General features: G+C 52.0%; 1 protein-coding gene across 1 annotated transcript in view; it reads left to right on the top strand.

Annotated features, from left to right (window-relative positions):
- Window positions 1-17157, top strand: part of AIF1L (allograft inflammatory factor 1 like) — a 26332-nt gene extending 9175 nt beyond the window's left edge. The window contains exons 3-6 of the mRNA XM_023216932.2: window positions 5577-5643; window positions 8584-8625; window positions 11779-11941; window positions 14277-17157. Coding sequence (XP_023072700.1) covers window positions 5577-5643; window positions 8584-8625; window positions 11779-11941; window positions 14277-14364 — 360 coding nt within the window. The 3' untranslated portion in view covers window positions 14365-17157. The remainder of the gene's footprint in view (window positions 1-5576; window positions 5644-8583; window positions 8626-11778; window positions 11942-14276) is intronic.

Genomic DNA, 17157 nt, shown 5'->3' with positions numbered 1-17157 from the left:
AGTGCTGGGATTACAGGTATGGTTTTTAGTAGAGACGGGGCTTCTCCGTGTTGGCTAGGCTGGTCTCGAACTCCTGACCTCAGGTAATCTGCCCGCCTGTGCCTCCCAAAGTGCTACGATTACAGGTGTGAACCACCATGCCATGCTGCATTTGTCATTTCTGGCTCTAAGGAAAAATAGGAGTCCAGACCCAAAGCCCCTCCAGTCTCTATCACACATGGGCACACGCTTTTGCAAAGCTGCCTGATTGTTGCAGGGGTAAGGATGGAGAAAGTAACTCTGGACTGAATGGCAGGCCTTTCCATTCATTCAAGAGATGTTTTTTGTTGTTGTTGTTGTTGTTGTTTGTTTTGTTTTAGAGACGGAGTCTGGCTGGAGTGCAGTGGTGCAATCAAAGCTCATGGCAGCCTTCAACTCCTGGGTTCAAGTGATCCTCCAGCCTCAGCCTCCCAAGTAACTGGGACTACAGGCATGCGCCACCATGCCCAGCTAATTTTTTATTTTTTGTAGAGATGGGATCTCCCTATGTTGCCCAGGCTGACTTCAAACTTCTGGCCTCAAGTGATCCTCCCTCCTCGGGCTCCTCAACAGATGTTTATTGAGTGTCTACTGTATGCTGGGCACTTTGACGCTAAACCTGTGGCTGGGGCCCTGCCTCCTCCCAGCTGCCTCCTGATACCCACTTCCTCCTCAGTACTGTCCAGGGAGGGAGCCCCAACTACAGAGGATTTCATTCCCAGTGCAGCCACTCGCTGGCTCTGCTGTTTTGGGCGAGTTAGTTAATCTGAGTTTCAACTCCTTCACTCATCCTGCACAGGTTTATTGAGCATCTGCTATGCGGAACCTACATTCTAGCAGGGGAGGCAGAGAGTGTGTAGTAACCTTAGTGAGCAGTGGCAGTGGAAATCATGTTTAGAGGTGGTCCATCCCACGGAGCAGGATAAGGTGGACTGGAAGTCGGGGCAGCTACAGCGGGCAGGGAGCAGTATAAAACAGGGTGGACAGAGCTGGACATGGTCGCTTACGCCTATAATCCCAGCACTTTGGGAGGCCGAGGCAGGCAGGTCGCTTGAGCCCAGAAGTTTAAGACCAGCCTGGGCAACAGAGGGAGACCCCATCTCTACAAAAAATACAAAAATTAGCCAGGTGTGGTGGCGTACACCTGTAGTCCCAGCTACTCTGGAGGGCTGAGGTGGGAGGATCGTTTGAGCCCAGGCAAGTCGAGGCTGCAGTGAACCGTGATCATGCTAACAAAAAAGAATGAATTGAGAAGGTGACATTGAGGCTGGGTGTGGTGCCTCACACCTGTGACCCCAGGACTTTGGGAGGCTGAGGCAGTCGGATCACCCGAGATCAGGAATTTGAGACCGGTCTGCCCAATATGGTGAAACCACATCTCTATAAAACAAAAATTACCAGCCAGGCGCGGTGGCTCAAACCTGTAATCCCAGCACTTTGGGAGGCCGAGACAGGCGGATCACGAGGTCAGGAGATCGAGACCATCCTGGCTAATATGGTGAAACCCCGTCTCTACTAAAAAATACAAAAAACTAGCCGGGCGAGGTGGCGGGCACCTGTAGTCCCAGATACTCGGGAGGCTGAGGCAGGAGAATGGTGTAAACCCGGGAGGAGGAGCTTGCAGTGAGCTGAGATCTGGCCACTGCACTCCAGTCTGGGAGACAGAGCAAGACTCTGTCTCAAAAAAAAAAAAAAAAAATTACCTGGACGTGTCGGTGCGCACGTAGTCAGGAGGCTGAGGCAGGAGAATTGCTTGAACTCGGAAGGCGGAAGTTGCAGTGAGCCGAGATCGCGCCACTGCACTCCAGCCTGGCGACAGAGTGCGACTCCGTCTCAAAAAACAAAAACAAAGCAAAAAAAAGAGAAGGTGACATTGAGCAAAGGCTTGAAGGAGGTGAGGGAGAGAACCACGCAGATCTGTGGGCTCCTTGAAGGAGGTGAGGGAAAGAACCACGCAGATCTGTGGGCTCCAGGAAGGAGGCACAGCTAGTGCAGGGTGCAACCCAGGGCACTCTTCCCATTCATGCTGTGCACGTGGCCTTGCTCTTCATCCCTGCCTGGTTGGTCTGTGTCTGATTGTGTGCAGTTTGTCTCTAAGGCCAGGGACCGTGTCCTTGACTTGAACCCATCCACCTACAGAGGGGCCCAAGTAAAACTGGATCTCTGGGGCTGGTCGGTCCAGGCTGAGGCAGGATTTCTGGTCAACCAGAGCCCAGGAACTGGGACAGGCCCTCCAAATCTCTCCCCAGAGGTTCCCAGATGTTGGTGCTCTTGTACCTCCCCAGGAAGTTTCTCTAGTTCTTGGTAAAGTGAAGGGAGTGCACGGTCACTGTGGTGAGTTGGACCTAGGCTAAATGGATTCCATTTAAACATTCAGAGACAGAGAACTTCCTACTTTTATGAAACGTTCTTTTCTGAACTCATGGCAACAGTCAATGGTCATTGTGTAAAAAGTCTTTACTTGGCAAAATAAAAACTTGGCACTCCTATATTAGTGCGCCCCTCCTTTAAAAATGTTTCTTGTCTGCATGACCCCAAAGCCTGGGAATCACTGATCTAATATGTCCTTCCACTGGACAGATACGGGATCTGGGACCCTGGGAGGTGCCTGGTTTGCTCACGGTCACAGACAAAAGTTAATTGTCCTCCTTTTGGGCAGAGGATGGGGTGAGGGAGCAGTGCTGAAGAGCTACGAGAGGGAGCCAAGAGGAAAGGAAGTCCGCGACAGAGCCAACTAGGAGGAGGATCCAGCATCAGCTAAGTGGAGGCAGGGCTACAGCCAGTGCGTGGCAGTGAGACCTGGAGTGAGGTTGTGGCCAAGCCAGCAAGACCCCATAGGCCCTGGGACTGCCCTCTGCCCAGGTGCAGGAGGACACAGGTCCTGGAGTCAGGTAGACCCAGGCTCGAAACCAACCTTCCCTAGCTGTCCATGAACCTTTTTTTTTTTTTTTTTTTTGAGATGGAGTCCGGCCTAGGCTGGAGTGCAGTGGCACAATCTTGGCTCCCTGCAACCTACACTTCCCAGGTTCAAGTGATTCTCTTGCCTCAGCCTCCCAAGTAGCTGGGATTACAGGTGTGCACCCTCACACCCAGCTAATTTTTGTACTTTTAGTAGAGATAGGGTTTCACTGTGTTGGCCAGGCTGGTCTCAAACTCCTGACCTCAAGTGATTCGCCCGCCTCGGTCTCCCAAAGTGTTGGGATTACAGGTGTGAGTCACCGCGCCCAGCCTGTCTATGGACTTTAGACGTGGTATTTAACCTCTCTAGTCCTGATGTTTTAACTTGTAAAATGGGAATAATAGTGACTGTGAGGATTTAGTGAGATAGTGTCTGCCACAGCCAATGTTTTACCAAAAGCTAGAGAACAGCCAGACCCCTCTCCCAACCCAGTGAGGGAAGCCCTGTTTTCAGGTATGTTTCTCCTATGGTCAAGGGGTGCTGAGTTAATGTGGAGAAATTTGAGCCATAGAAGAGGCCATGTTCTGCTTCATACTCATAATCTTATCTGTTGCTCATTGAGAGCTGACCTGTGAGTCCAGTGCCCAAGGAGTGGGTACTATTGGGCCTATTTCATAGTAAAAAGGGAGACTGAGATCCAAACCCAGATTGCTTTATAGTCAGTCAGTTCTTGTCATCCTCTATTCTACTTGAAGCCTCTTAGGTGTTTGCAACAATAGACTAGGAAGGTGGTGAGTTCTCTGTCCTAAGAGATATGTAAGAACAGACTTGGCCATCATGTAGTAGGAAATAGATCACATGATTAATGTGGGTGACATTGCACATCATTTGAAACACCAGCTTTCTGTACTTTCAGGTTAAGGACCTTATCATATTCACCATGGTCTCCTCTGCTCCCTTGATGCCTAGCACAGTGCATTCCTGTGTCCTCCAAGAATGTTGAAAGAGTGAATGAATGAGTGAATGAATGGATGGAGGAGCAATGTCCATGTCCGGTCAGCTCAGTGATGAAGAATGGAATGTCCACTGGCCAGGCGCGGTGGCTCATGCCTGTAATCCCAGCACTTTGGGAGGCCGAGGCGGGCAGATCACTTGAGTCCAGGAGTTTGGGACAAGGCTGGGCAACATAGTGAAACTCTGTCTCTGCAAAAAAATACAAAATAAGCCAGGCGTAGTGGCAGGCATCTGTAGTCCCAGCTACTCAGGAGGCTGAGGTGGGAGGATCACTTGAGCTCGGGAGGCGGAGGTTGCAGTGAGCTGAGATCTTATCACTGCATTCCAGCCTGGATGACAGAGCAAGACCCTGTTTCAAAATAATAATCATAATAGCTCCTTCTTGGGACTCCTAGGAGCTGTGAAGAGATCACATAGGTAAGGACTTCACCCTGGAGGCCTGTGTTAGTGTCCAGTCCTCCCCACCCCGCCCATCTGGTTCGGAAAGGACTCATTTGAGTCTCTCCAAGCATCTGAAGGGAAGGCAGGCCAGAGATCAAAACCCCCATTTTACAGACAAGGAAACAGTTGAGAGGTAAGTTTACAGTCATTTTCCCGTTAGAGCAGAGATGATGAATAAACACACTCACTGGATTTCTTTTTTCTTTGTTTTTTTTTTTTTAGACGGAGTCTCGCTCTGTCACCCAGGCTAGAGTACAGTGGCATGATCTCAGCTCACTGCAACCTCCACCTCCCAGGTTTAAGCAATTCTCCTGCCTCAGCCTCCCAAGTAGCTGGAATTACAGGTGCCCACCACCATGCCCAGCTAATTTTTGTATTTTTGTAGAGATGGGGTTTCACTGTGTTGGCCAGGCTGGTCTCAAGCTCCTGACCTCAGGTGATCGGCACACCTCAGCCTCCAAAAATGCTGGGATTACAGGCATGAACCACCTACTATAAGGCAATAGAAGTGCAGGGAGGGCCGGGCATGGTTGTTCACGCCTGTAATCCCAGCACTTTGGGAGTCTGAGGCGGGTGGATCAGCTGAGGTCAGGAGTTCGAGACCAGCCTGGCCAACATGGTGAAACCCTGTCTCTACTAAAAATACTGGGCATGGTGGCGGGCGCCTGTCATCCCAGCTACTGGGGAGGCTGAGGCAGGAGAATCGCTTGAGCCCAGGAGGTGGAGGTTGCAGTGAGCTGAGATTGCGCCATTGCATTCCAGCCTGGGGGCAAGAGCGAGACTTCTTAAAAAAAAAAAGTGCAGGGAGGAATGAATGAGTTCAGGATCACATTCCTAAGAAGTTAATGACGGAACCAGGGGCTTGTCTTCGGAGCTCACAGCTTCACGGATCTGAATCTGGGGTGTCCTTGGGAAAGGGGCACGGGTCCCAGCATTGGTAATGTGGCTGCTGGCTGGAGGGCTTAGTCACCCTTAGCGAACCCTGTGGGGCCTCTCCAGGCTGCTGGGCAAACTTCCTGTCTACAGGGCGGACGGTGCAGATCTGCCTCCAAGGGGCGACAGGAAGCCGGGGTGAACATGGGACAAACTGGGCCTGGTTGCACCTGGCTACCCGACAGGAGGGAAGGCACCTGGACAGTGGGCCCACATGTGGGTGACTTCTGTCCCCCACCCCTTGTTCAGCACTGTCCTCTCACCTCTGTAGGAGTTTCTCTGTGACCAGAAGTACAGTGATGAAGAGAACCTTCCAGAAAAGCTCACAGCCTTCAAAGGTAAGCTGGGGCTGGCTGCCCTGCATTCGTTCCTGGGGGAGGTGGGCTGGCCCCTCACCCTTGCACACAGGACCCCTTGGCCCCACAGGACTAGCCTATGGCCCTGTTTCATCCAGAATGCCCTTCCTCCTGGCAGGCTTGGAGACAGGGACCCCCTGAAAGGTTGGGGGAGGCCCCTCCACCTGCCTCCCTGCCCCTGTGGGCCCGGTCACCCCTCGCCTGCAGCCCCGTCTTGGCCCTGCTCCCCTCTCTCCCCTCCCTGCCCACGGGGCTCAGGCTGGTTCCCGTCCGCCGCAGCCCAGGCCCCGTCACTCCCGGGCCCCGCCACTCCCGGGCCCCGCACACAATCAGCTCTTTGTGAGCAAGCCTTGCCTCTCCCCCTCCCCAGCAGAGTGTCTCAGGAGCCCCCGTGGAGAATGGACGTTTGTGTCGCAGCAGTGGGGCAGGGGGGCAGAGTTTCTGCCCATTGAAACCCGGCAGCACGGGATGAAAAGAAAGCAGGGCCTGGGAGCCGGTGCGGGGAGAGGGGCAGCATAAAGGTCCCTCTGTTTGGGGCCCTGGCGTTTGGTTTCCAGCCAGCACCTCGAAAGGAGAGGAGCCGGGCACATAGGGGAGGGCGCAGACCCACCTTCCCTGCCAGGGGAGGCACTTAGGCGCAGGAGCCCTGGGCTGTCGTGGAAAATATCCTGGAGGTTGCATTCCCCTCCAAAGTGTTTGCAGTGTGAGCATCCTCCGGCTCCGGGGCAAAGAACTTGGCCAAGTGCTCCTGAAATCGCTTCCAGTTGTCCTTAGGCTGGGCGTCTAGGGCTCATCATATTAATAACAGCTGGCATTTGTTGGATGTTGGCCTGTGTGAAGCACTTCTCATGCGGCGTGGCGAGCCCCCCGACATCACCCCAATCGACTTGGAGGGAGATGGTTCGCTTGTTAATGTACAGATGGAGAAACTCGGGCTCCGAGGGCGGGGTTGTTGGCATGGGAACACACAGCTCACCTAGGGCAGAGTTGGGACTTGAACTCATGTCGGTCTGGCTCTAAAACCCCTGCCCTTAACCGTTATGCCATGATGCTTTTTACATTAAGAAGAGAAAAGGGAAATAGTAAAAGACACTCCTGACCCCACCCTGTCCCAGCCACCTGTAGCAGAGCTGTGAAAAGAGAGCAGTCTAGTCCCTTCTCTGCATACCGGTGTGGCCACCCCCAGGCGTGGCTCTGGGAGGAGGGAGGGATCTCAGGGCTCTGGTGTCCTCTCTATTTGCCTTCACTGGGATGTTGGGCCGGACAGGAATTTTCATCATTCACTCATTTGCTCTCCAAATGAGCACCTGTACATGTGCCAGGGCCATTCCAGGCTGGGGGCACCATGGTGAATGTACAAGGCAGCCCGCACCCCGAGAGCCTGTGTTCTAGCCAGGGGGCGGTGTGAGAGAGGTGGTGGGAGGCTAAACAGAGAGCTGGGAAATACAAGGTGGGCAGATTGTGGTAGGTGCTTTGGTGAGAAATGAGTGAGGGAGGACAGGAGTGCTAAGAGGTGGGGAGGGGGTGCAATTTAGAAAGGGTGGGGCATGCTGGCTCACACCTGTAATCCCAGCACTTTGGGAGGCTGAGGCGGGTGGATCACCTGAGGTCAGGAGTCCAAGACCAGCCTAGCCAACACGGCGAAACCCAATCTCTATTAAAAATACAAAAATTAACTGTGTGTGGTGGCGGGTGCCTGTAATCCCAGCTACTCGGGAGGCTGAAGCAGGAGGATTGCTTGAACCCAGGAGGCGGAGGTTGCAGTGAGCTGAGATTGAGCCATTGCACTCCAGCCTTGGTGACAGAGTGAGACTCCATTTCAAAAAAAAAAAAAAAAAAGGCATAATGGTTAAGAACAGGGGCTTTAGAGCCAGACTAACATGGGTTCAAGTCCCAACTCTGCTCTAGGTGAGCTGTGTAGCTGTGTATCCCCTGAGATCACACCACTGCACTTCAACTTGGGTGAGGAAGTGAGACGGAGCAAGTCTCCTTCTCAAAAATAAATAAATAAAAAAACAAAAAAGAAGAAAAAGAAAGGGTGGGGAGCCCTGAAGCCATGAGGGAGGGCGGTGAGAATACTTGGGAGAACATTCCGGGCAGAGGGGCAGTGGGCTGGAGCAGGCAGGGAGTGGGTGGGGGCAGCACAGCCTGCGGAAGAGCCTCTGCTTTCTCTGCTGGCTGATTGTGGGGCAGGATGGACCGTGAGGGCCTCACTCTGCCGGGGCAGGGGTGACCTGCAGAGGCCCCACGCTCGTTTGACACACTGCCCCCATCAGAACATACCAAGCCCACTGCTCTGAGCATCCTCCCTCACTGCCAAAAGTTTTCCTGGACTCCTTGATCAGGGAAGCATAACTCAGTCTGGGCATGAGGTTTGGGGTGACGGTCTGTGTACCCCAGGAAACCATATGTCCACTTTGTGGGCTAGGGCAGGCCTTTCTTCTGGTTTCAGAAGCACAGGACCCCCTGAATCACTGGTTCCCACACCTGGTTGCCCATCAGAACTGCCTAGGACACTGAAAAGCACACCCATGTCTGCCCCCAACCCTGTCCTTCCACACCCAACAGCCAGAATCCCGGCAGGGAATCAGATCTAGTCACTTTGCTACTAACTCAGATGCAGCTGGTCCATGCTGCTGGGGACCTGGGAGGAAGTAGCTGCCCTCCTGGCAAGAGGGTCAGAGTGGCTCCCAGCCATCTTTCCCTTGTGGCACCTCTAGGAGAGTGGTCCAGGCAGGATGAGCTCTTTCTCCAGAGGCCATGGCTCAGCAGATGGGGAACTCTGGTCAAGACCCTTGGTAGGGTGCGGGGGGTGGTTTGGACTCCCGAGGACACGGTCATTTGCCCACAAGGGAGCTACTGGGTCCCCGCAGGGAGATGCTGCTTCCAAACTAATGCTAGTTTTTGCTCTGTGATTTCCAGAGAAGTACATGGAGTTTGACCTGAACAATGAAGGCGAGATTGGTGAGTGAGGCCTTGAGTGTGTTTAGGGAGGAGGGCGTTAGATGGGTAGAGGGCTTGAGGGACCCTCTATGCGGGTAAGAGGCACGGGGCAGTCCGGAAGGCTGGTGAATATGCTGCAGCTGAGCCAGCCCCAGCCCCTTGCCTTCTGCCCTGTTGCCGCCGCCCTTAGACTCCTCCAGACCCTTTCATCCCCTACTGCTTCCCTCCCCACCCACACCTCAGCCTCCCACCCCAGGTGCTGTGGGGACTCAGGACAGAGGGTGCCACACCTGCCCAGGCCTGGAGACACTCAGGGTGGACAGGCCCTGGGCCCCCTGGCTGGCCTTTCAGTGGCCCCGAAGTCTGTCCTTCCATTGTATGTCATTCGGCAGTTGGCAAGGTGCTTTTATACACGTTGATTCTCTCCTTATTGCATCCTGCTGTGCAGGTACTGGCACTTACGTTCTGGTAGGAGACCATACCTGGACCTTACCAGCAAAGAAGTGGTTAAGGCTGGTTTAATTATCCCCATTTTACAGATGAGGAAAGCAAGACTCAGGTGAAATGGGCCGGACACGGTGGCTCACGCCTGTAATCCCAGCACTTTGGGAGGCCGAGGCATGGGGATTGCCTGAGGTCAGGAGTTCGAGACCAGCCTGGCCAATGTGATGAAACCCCATTTCTACTAAAAATACAAAAATAATCTGGGCGTGGTGGCGGGTGCCTGTAATCCCAGCTACTCGGGAGGCTGAGGCAGGAGAATTGCTTGAACCCAGGAGGTAGAGGTTGCAATGAGCCAAGATCGTGCCACTACACACCAGCCTGGGTGACAGAGTGAGACTCCATCTCAAAAAAAAAAAAAAAAGGGGGTGAAATGACTTGCTTGCGTGGGACACTGGCAGTGAACCAGGGCCCAGGCTTTGGTTTCTCAACAGTTTCCCCCTTTTCCATTTCACCCTGCACCTCGGATTGATGCTGCCACCGGCATTTCTATTCCTCTTCCTCTGTCCTCTCTCTTTCCTTCTCCCTTTGGAATATTTTGATCATTTTTTTTTTTTCTTTAGAAAGAAAATTTGGCTGGGCACGGTGACTCGTGCCTATAATCCCAGCACTTTGGGAGGCTGAGGTGGGCGGATCACCTGAGATCAGGGGTTCGAGACCAGCCTGGGCAACATGGTGAAACCCCATCTCTACTAAAAATACAAAAATTAACTGGGCGTGGTGGTAGACACTTGTAGTCCCAGCTACTCGGGAGGCTGAGACAGGAGAATCGCTTCAACCCAGGAGGTGGAGGTTGCAGTGAGCCAAGATTGCACCATTGCACTCCAGCCTAGGGGACAAGAGGAAGACTTCATCTCAAAAAAAAAAAAAAAAAAAAAAGGTTTTGGCTTATCAAATAAACACATTTTCATCATTAAAAAAAATTGGGGAAACACAATAAAGCACAAAGACAAAAATACATCACCCACAACCCCACCTTCCAGAAGTAGCTGCTGCAGACATTTCCGTTTCTAGCCTTCCACTCTTTATTCTAATCACAAAAGCTGTTTTATACCATTTTTGAGCCTCCTCAAAAATAATAACTTTCTAGTGGTCAGCCTGGCCAGAAAAAATAAGTAAAATAAAACAATGGTGAGTGTTTTGATTTATTATTGATTTTTCTTTTTTTTCCTTTTCTTTCTTTTTTTTTTTTTTTTTTTTTTTTTGAGACAGTCTCATTCTGTTGCCCAGGCTGGAGTGCAGTGGCGCAATCTTGGCTCACTGCAACCTCTGCCTCCCAGATTCAAGTGATTCTCCTGCCTCAACCTCCCAAGTAGCTGAGATTACAGGCACGTGCCACCACGCCCGGCTAATTTTTGTATTTTTAGTAGAGATGGGGTTTCACCATGCTGGCCAAGCTGGTCTCATACTCCTGGCCTCAAGTGATCTGCCTGCCTTGGCCTCCAAAAGTGCTGGGATTACAGGCGTGAGCCACGGCGCCAGCTGATTTTCTTTTGAAATATAGTTAATGGCTGCATTGTAGGAATGGATTCTAATTTGTTTAGCCGATGCCTTTGTGTGGACCATTTGGATGCCTTCCAATTTTAACTATTATTGATAATCCTGTAAAGAACCTCTTTGTACATGAGTGCTTGTTCACCTCCCTGGTTATTTCTGTAGAGGAAATCTCAGGAAGAGGACACTGGGTCAAAGGCTTTTGAAGCATCTTGCCCAACTGCCCGAGAAAGGTCCTGCCAACTTCAGAGTCTGACAGTGCGTGTGCAGCCCCTTTCCCCTTTCCTGGAGAAGGCTGCCCAGATCTCTCTGAATGCCTGGACATTCTGGCACCTTTGGGCCTGGCCCCAGTCCCGCCCGCCCTGCCAGGAGGAGCATTGGCCGCACCATGGCCCATGGCCCCCACCACAGCCCTCTCCTGCCATCCTTTGCTGACCCATTGTTCACTGAAGAACAATCCAAAGGAAATTGCCTCAGATTTTGGTGGGAGCTGGGCGGTCAGAGACAGCACCGCCTTGGACTGGAGTGACATTCTGGGACCTCCCTTGTTTTTCTTGAATTTTGTTCTTTTGTTGGTTTTCCTGCTCTGTGGGATATTTTTGGCGTCCTCTCCCTTCCAGCTGGGGCGGAGCCCTAGGACAGCAGGACAGGAGTGGCATGTGGGGAGAAGCCACCTGCCACTCAGCACCCAGCAGAGTGACTTTCAATGCCTGACTCCCTGACCCTGCCACACTGGGCGTAACTCCCCAGGCAGCAGGAGAGTGGGCACCCGGCCTGCCCTAACTGCAGGAAATAGCAAGCCTACAGTCATGGTGTGAAGAAAGTGCTCTGGGCCGGTGCTTCCCTCACGACTATCCCTGAATAATACCATCCACCCGTTCCACCATTGGTGGGAGCAAGAGTTCAGAGAGGTTAAGCAGTGTGCCCCAGATCCCAGACACAGGAATAGCAGAGCTCAATTCCAGTGTAAGCCCATCTGACTCTAGAGGCCCAGGTCGCTAACCACTAGTCATACTGCCTCGGAAGAGAGCAGGGAGGATGTGATGGGCTCCTCCTCCCTAGAGGAGGAGTGCAGACGCCAAGCTTCTAGGCATGGAATACCTGGTGGAGCTTTCCCAGCTTCCCCACTAAGCCCCAGAGGCCCATCTCCACTTAACAGATATGCTTTTCTTCTGGCAGACCTGATGTCTTTAAAGAGGATGATGGAGAAGCTTGGTGTCCCCAAGACCCACCTGGAGATGAAGAAGATGATCTCGGAGGTGACAGGAGGGGTCAGTGACACCATCTCCTACCGAGATTTTGTGAACATGATGCTGGGGAAACGGTCGGCTGTCCTCAAGCTGTGAGTACCTCATCCTTCCCCGGGACCTCTGAAGGTAAAATCATTCTGTGCAGAGAGGCCCGTGGCTTTGGGCACCCCGGCCATTCCCCAGCTAGTAGGTGACTCATTATGTGACCTGCTGGACAAGGTACTTACTTTCCCTGATCCTTATTTCCTTATCTGTCAATTTTTTTTTTTTTTTGAGATGGAGTCTCACTCTATCGCCCAGGTTGGAGTGCAGTGGCGTGATCTTGGCTCACTGCAACCTCCGCCTCCTGGGTTCAAGCTATTCTTCTGCCTCAGCCTCCCTAGTAGCTGAGATTACAGGCGTGCAATCTTGGCTGAGATTACAGCCAAGCTATGCTTGGCTAATTTTTGTATTTTTAGTAGAGACAGGGTTTTGCCATGTTGGCCAGGCTGGTCTCGAACCCCTGACCTCAGGTGATCTGCCAGCCTCAGCCTCCCAAAATGTTAGGATTATAGGCGTGAGCCACCACGCCCAGCCCAAATGGTCATATTAATATGTACCCTGCAGGGGAAATTAGGTTGTAGCAGAGTCAGGCAGAATCAGCACTCAGTAAGTGGCAACTGTGATGATGATGATGGTGATGATGGTGGTGGTGGTGGTGATGGTGATAATGGTGATAAATCTGTCGAAACTTTCCGAGTCTCAGTTTCCTCTTTTTTTTTTTTTTTTAGCTCTTGCTCTGTCACCCAGGCTGGAGTGCAGTGACATGATCTCAGCTCACTGCAACCTCCGCCTCCTGGGCTCAAGCCATTCTTCCGCTTCAGCCTCCCGAGTGTCTGGGATTACAGGTGTGCTCCACCACACCCAACTAATTTTTGTATTTTTAGTAGAAATAGGGTTTCACCATGTTGGCCAGGTTCATCTCAAACTCCTGACTTCAAGTGATCAGCCCTGCCTCAGCCTCCCAAAGTGCAGGATTACAGGCGTGAGCCACCACGCCTGCAGTTTCCCCATTGGTAAAGCACCTCCACTGCCCCCACAGGGTTGTTGTAAGCATAAAATAGAGTCAAAAATTGGCCCCAAAGGGAGTTAGGGTTTGCATCTTGATGCTATTACTTGCTACCAAAATGACTCTGGGCAAGTAACCTTAGGTCTACAAGTCTCAGTTTCTTTGTCTATAAAACAGGGGTGACAATCATGTCTTCTGTGATGTCCCAAGGGCTAATGAAATGACACTTCAAGAGTCCAGCCTAGTGTGTGGCTGATGGCAAACACCTACTACATGGTAGCACACTGTGGGTGTTTCCCCAACGAAGAGCGTTAGAGCATTGCCCTGCACAGTCTCATCGTCATTTGTCACAGCTGAAAATAACACTCTGCCATGCGTGGTTTCTCACGCCTTTAATCCCAACACTTTGGGAGGCTGAGACAGGTGGATCACGTGAGGTCAGGAGTTCGAGACCAGCCTGGTCAACATGGTGAAACCCTGTCTCTACTGAAAATACAAAAATTAGCTGGGTGTGGTGGCTCACGCCTGTAATCCCAGCTACTCGGGAGGCTGAGGCAGGAGAATCTCTTGAACCTAGGAGGCAGAGGTTGCAGTGAGCAGAGATCACACCATTGCACTCCAGCCTGAGCGACAAGAGCGAAACTCTGTCTCAAAAAAAAAAAAAAAGAAAACAGAAAATAACACTCACTTGGCTTTTATGAAGTACGATTCACTTTTTTAAAAGTACGAATGTAAAATATGCCTGTCTCATTTTACAAAGGAGCTTGTTGAGGCCCAAGGAGACTGAGTACCTGGCCCATGAGCCCACGGTCCAATCTGGCCAGATCTTCTAGCACCCCCACTTCCAGGGAGAAACGCCGAGGATCAGAGAGGTCAAGTGTCTTGCTTGAACCACCCAGCTGGGAAATAGCAGGGCTGGCATTTGAATCCAGGCGGTTGCCCTGGAGGTTATACTCTGAGCCCCTACCGTCTACTCCCCAGACACCACTCTCAGAGCAGTGGGCAGGTTTTGGAAGATCTTTGCACAGTGGCGTGGCCCAGCCTGGCTCAGCCTCCTCCAGGCAGCGTGGTTAAGGGAAGGACGTGGCCTAGAAGTCAGAAGCCTGGAGTTGTACCCAGCCTCCGTCCTGGACCGCCTGTGTGGTTCTGAGGAGTCACATCACCACTTTGCGCCTCCATTTTCTCCTCTGTAAAATGGGACTAGCAGCCCCTTCCTTGGAGCTGCCGTCTTGGGCTTCTGCAAGGATCCCACCGGAGAACAGATTTAAATTCTGTCGAGGACTCTGCTGACAGGAGGCTGGGATGATCTCTCCCTGGATGAGGGAAGGATCCTAATCTTGTTTTTCTTTCTTTTTTTATTTTCTCCATCTCCAAACCAGAGTCATGATGTTTGAAGGAAAAGCCAACGAGAGCAGCCCCAAGCCAGTTGGCCCCCCTCCAGAAAGAGACATTGCTAGCCTGCCCTGAGGACCCCGCCTGGACTCCCCAGCCTTCCCGCCCCACTCCTCCCTCCCGATCTTGCTGCCCTTTTTGACACACTGTGATCTCTCTCTCTCTCATTTGTTTGGTCATTGAGGGTTTGTTTGTGTTTTCATCGATGTCTTTGTAAAGCACAAATTATCTGCCTTAAAGGGGCTCTGGGTCAGGAAATCCTGAGCCTTGGGTCCCCTCCCTCTCTTCTTCCCTGCTCCCTGTGCAGAAGGGCTGACATCAAACCAAAAACTAGAGGGGGCAGGGAGCCTGCTAGCCTGTGTTCCCCACTCTTGGAACTGGCACTGTCCATCCTTCCAGAAAGTCTCCAAGCCAAGTTCAGGCTCACTGACCTAGATCTGATGAGGACCCCAGGCCACTTTGAGAAGATCTTGGAGTAGGGACAAGGCTGCAGGGCCTCTTTCGGGTTTCCTTGGACAGTGCCATGGTTCCAGGGCTCTGGGGTCACCCAGGACACAGCCACTCATGGCCCAGCTGCCCCAGCTGATCCCCACTCATTTCATACCTCTTCTCATCCTTAATGATGTGACAGAAGGTGGGAAGGAAAGGAGCTTGGCAATGTGAGCCCTTCAAGAAGGTACCAGAAGGAACCCTCTGGTCTTGCTCTCTGGCCACACCTTTGCATGTGGCTGAGAAGCAGTGTGCAGCCCTACTGTCCCTTACTGGGTCAGCAAAGGGCTTCGGAGGTAGAAGTGAGGCCAGGGGTTTTGGGGGGAAAGATCAGCTCAGTGCCGTTCCACCTTTTAGGGAGGATACTGAGGGGACCAGGATGGGAGAATGAGGAGTAAAATGGTCACGGCAAAGTCAGTAGCACTGGTAAGCCAAGACTGAGCAATACAAGGTTGCTTTTCTGACCCCAATCTGCTTGAAACCTGACTCTACTTCCTTCATTTGTCTTCCTACCCTACTCACATCATTCATTCATTTACTCATTCACCAGATATTTATTGACCTCCTATTATAAGCTTTACGTCCTCCCATGTTGTCCTGACGTGTGTAGTATCCACTGTCTAATTCATCTCTCCCCAGACCTCTCAGAACCTTGAGCTTGGGAACTGGACTGGGGTCACTGGTGTCCTTTCTTATGGACTCACAGGATTTTAGAGCCCTAATGCACCCTGGAGGGTAGCTGGGCCAGTCTTCTCACTTCACAGGTAAGGAGACTGGTGCCCCACAGGGCTAAGTGCCTTGCCCAAGGTCAGGCTTATCTCCAGAGGGAGGTGCCCTGGACTGGGGCCCAGATGTTCAGGGACCCTGCCTACACCTCGTCTCCAGTGTGGGCTGCCTAGTTAGTTATGAGAACAGGGAAGAGCTGGGAAGGGGCAACCTCCTAGGTCAGCACTTGGAGAGGGTTTCACTTGCTCTGAAGACCCTGGTCCAGAATTCGCCCTCCCCCGTGCCTCCAAGTCAGCATCAGGCTTTGGCAAAGACCAGGCCTCTGAATCTGCCTCTTGTAAATCATGCAGGAAGGTGTCAAAGTCAGCCCCATCCTGGCTGATCAGGGAGTTCAGCCTTAACCCCAGCTGTGTTCTGAAGTCTCTTACCCTACCTGCTCAGGACTTAGACACAGTTATTTACTGAACATATTTATTAAGCACCTGCTGTAGGCCAACAGTTAAGAATCCAATAATGAAATGGACAGATTCATGGAACTTAGAGTCCAACAGGAAAGTGAGACCCAGACAATGATAATGAGATAAATGTTAGGGAGAGGGAGGTATGGGGTGACTTCCCTGCAGTCCTGGGGGGCCTAGCTGGGCCCAGGACTGGGGGAGAGTCTTGGCAGAGCCTTTGCAACACCTTAAGTGGACAGGACTGGGAGCTCTTGGTGGTTGGAACCAATGTGGGTTCCCTGCGGCTCCTTAGTCACCTCTGATAGTAGATTGAGGGAGGAAAGTAGGTAAGGCATGAGGAAATGGCCAGGTTGGGTTAACCCACTGGTTTCAACCAGTTCAGGAATGAGGTTATTTGGCCACGACTGGCTGATCTTGAGCTCAAGGATTTGCTTCAAATGCACACAGGCCTAGTTGAAGTTTAAACCCCAGCAAAACATTCCTCCTTGTAAATGGAAAATCCTACTGCTATCCCCCCCCCCCCCCCTTTTTTTTCCCCCTCCAAGATCATTAGATTAGCAACTGCCTGTCCTCACCACCTCTCCTCTCTGGGACAGGCTGGGACCTTTGAGGAAGATAAAGCCTTCCTTGACTACCCATCATATTCAGTGTTCCTGTTCCTCACTCAGAGAGGAAGGCAGAACCAATCAGGCGTATTTCAGTAAGTTCCACAATTCTACAAGACTGCAGGAAGTCTCCTTAAGGGAGGAGAGCAAGGAGGTTCGGCCCCAGCTTCTGGAAATGGCTGAAGAGAGGGTTTTCTCATTGAATGGGGGTGGGGGCTCGTGTGTCCTGGGAAACCCCATCAGTCCCTTCATTTCTTGGAACTCAACTCCTGGGAGGAGAGGGTCTCAAGAGGGGTCCCTGGAAGGAGGGCGGGGGCTGTCTGCACATATTTCAGGTTGTGGCTCTTGGTTCTAGGACTCTTACTTCTCTGGGTAAGGGCTCAGCTTCTTGGGACTTCAACTGTCTTCCTTCTGAAAGACCAAATCTAATGTAACCAGTAACGTGAGGACTGCCAAGTATGGCTTTGTCCCTATGACTCAGAGGAGAGTTTGTCGGGCAAATTCAGGTGGATGAAGTATGTGTGTGCGTGTGCATGGGAGTGTGCGTGGGGTATCATCTCTACAGATTGCAAATAAACCAGACAAACTTA

Source organism: Piliocolobus tephrosceles, chromosome 14 (genome assembly GCF_002776525.5).
Source record: "Piliocolobus tephrosceles isolate RC106 chromosome 14, ASM277652v3, whole genome shotgun sequence".
NCBI classification, from domain to species: Eukaryota; Metazoa; Chordata; class Mammalia; order Primates; family Cercopithecidae; genus Piliocolobus; species Piliocolobus tephrosceles.
This window is presented reverse-complemented; position numbering and strand designations above follow the sequence as displayed.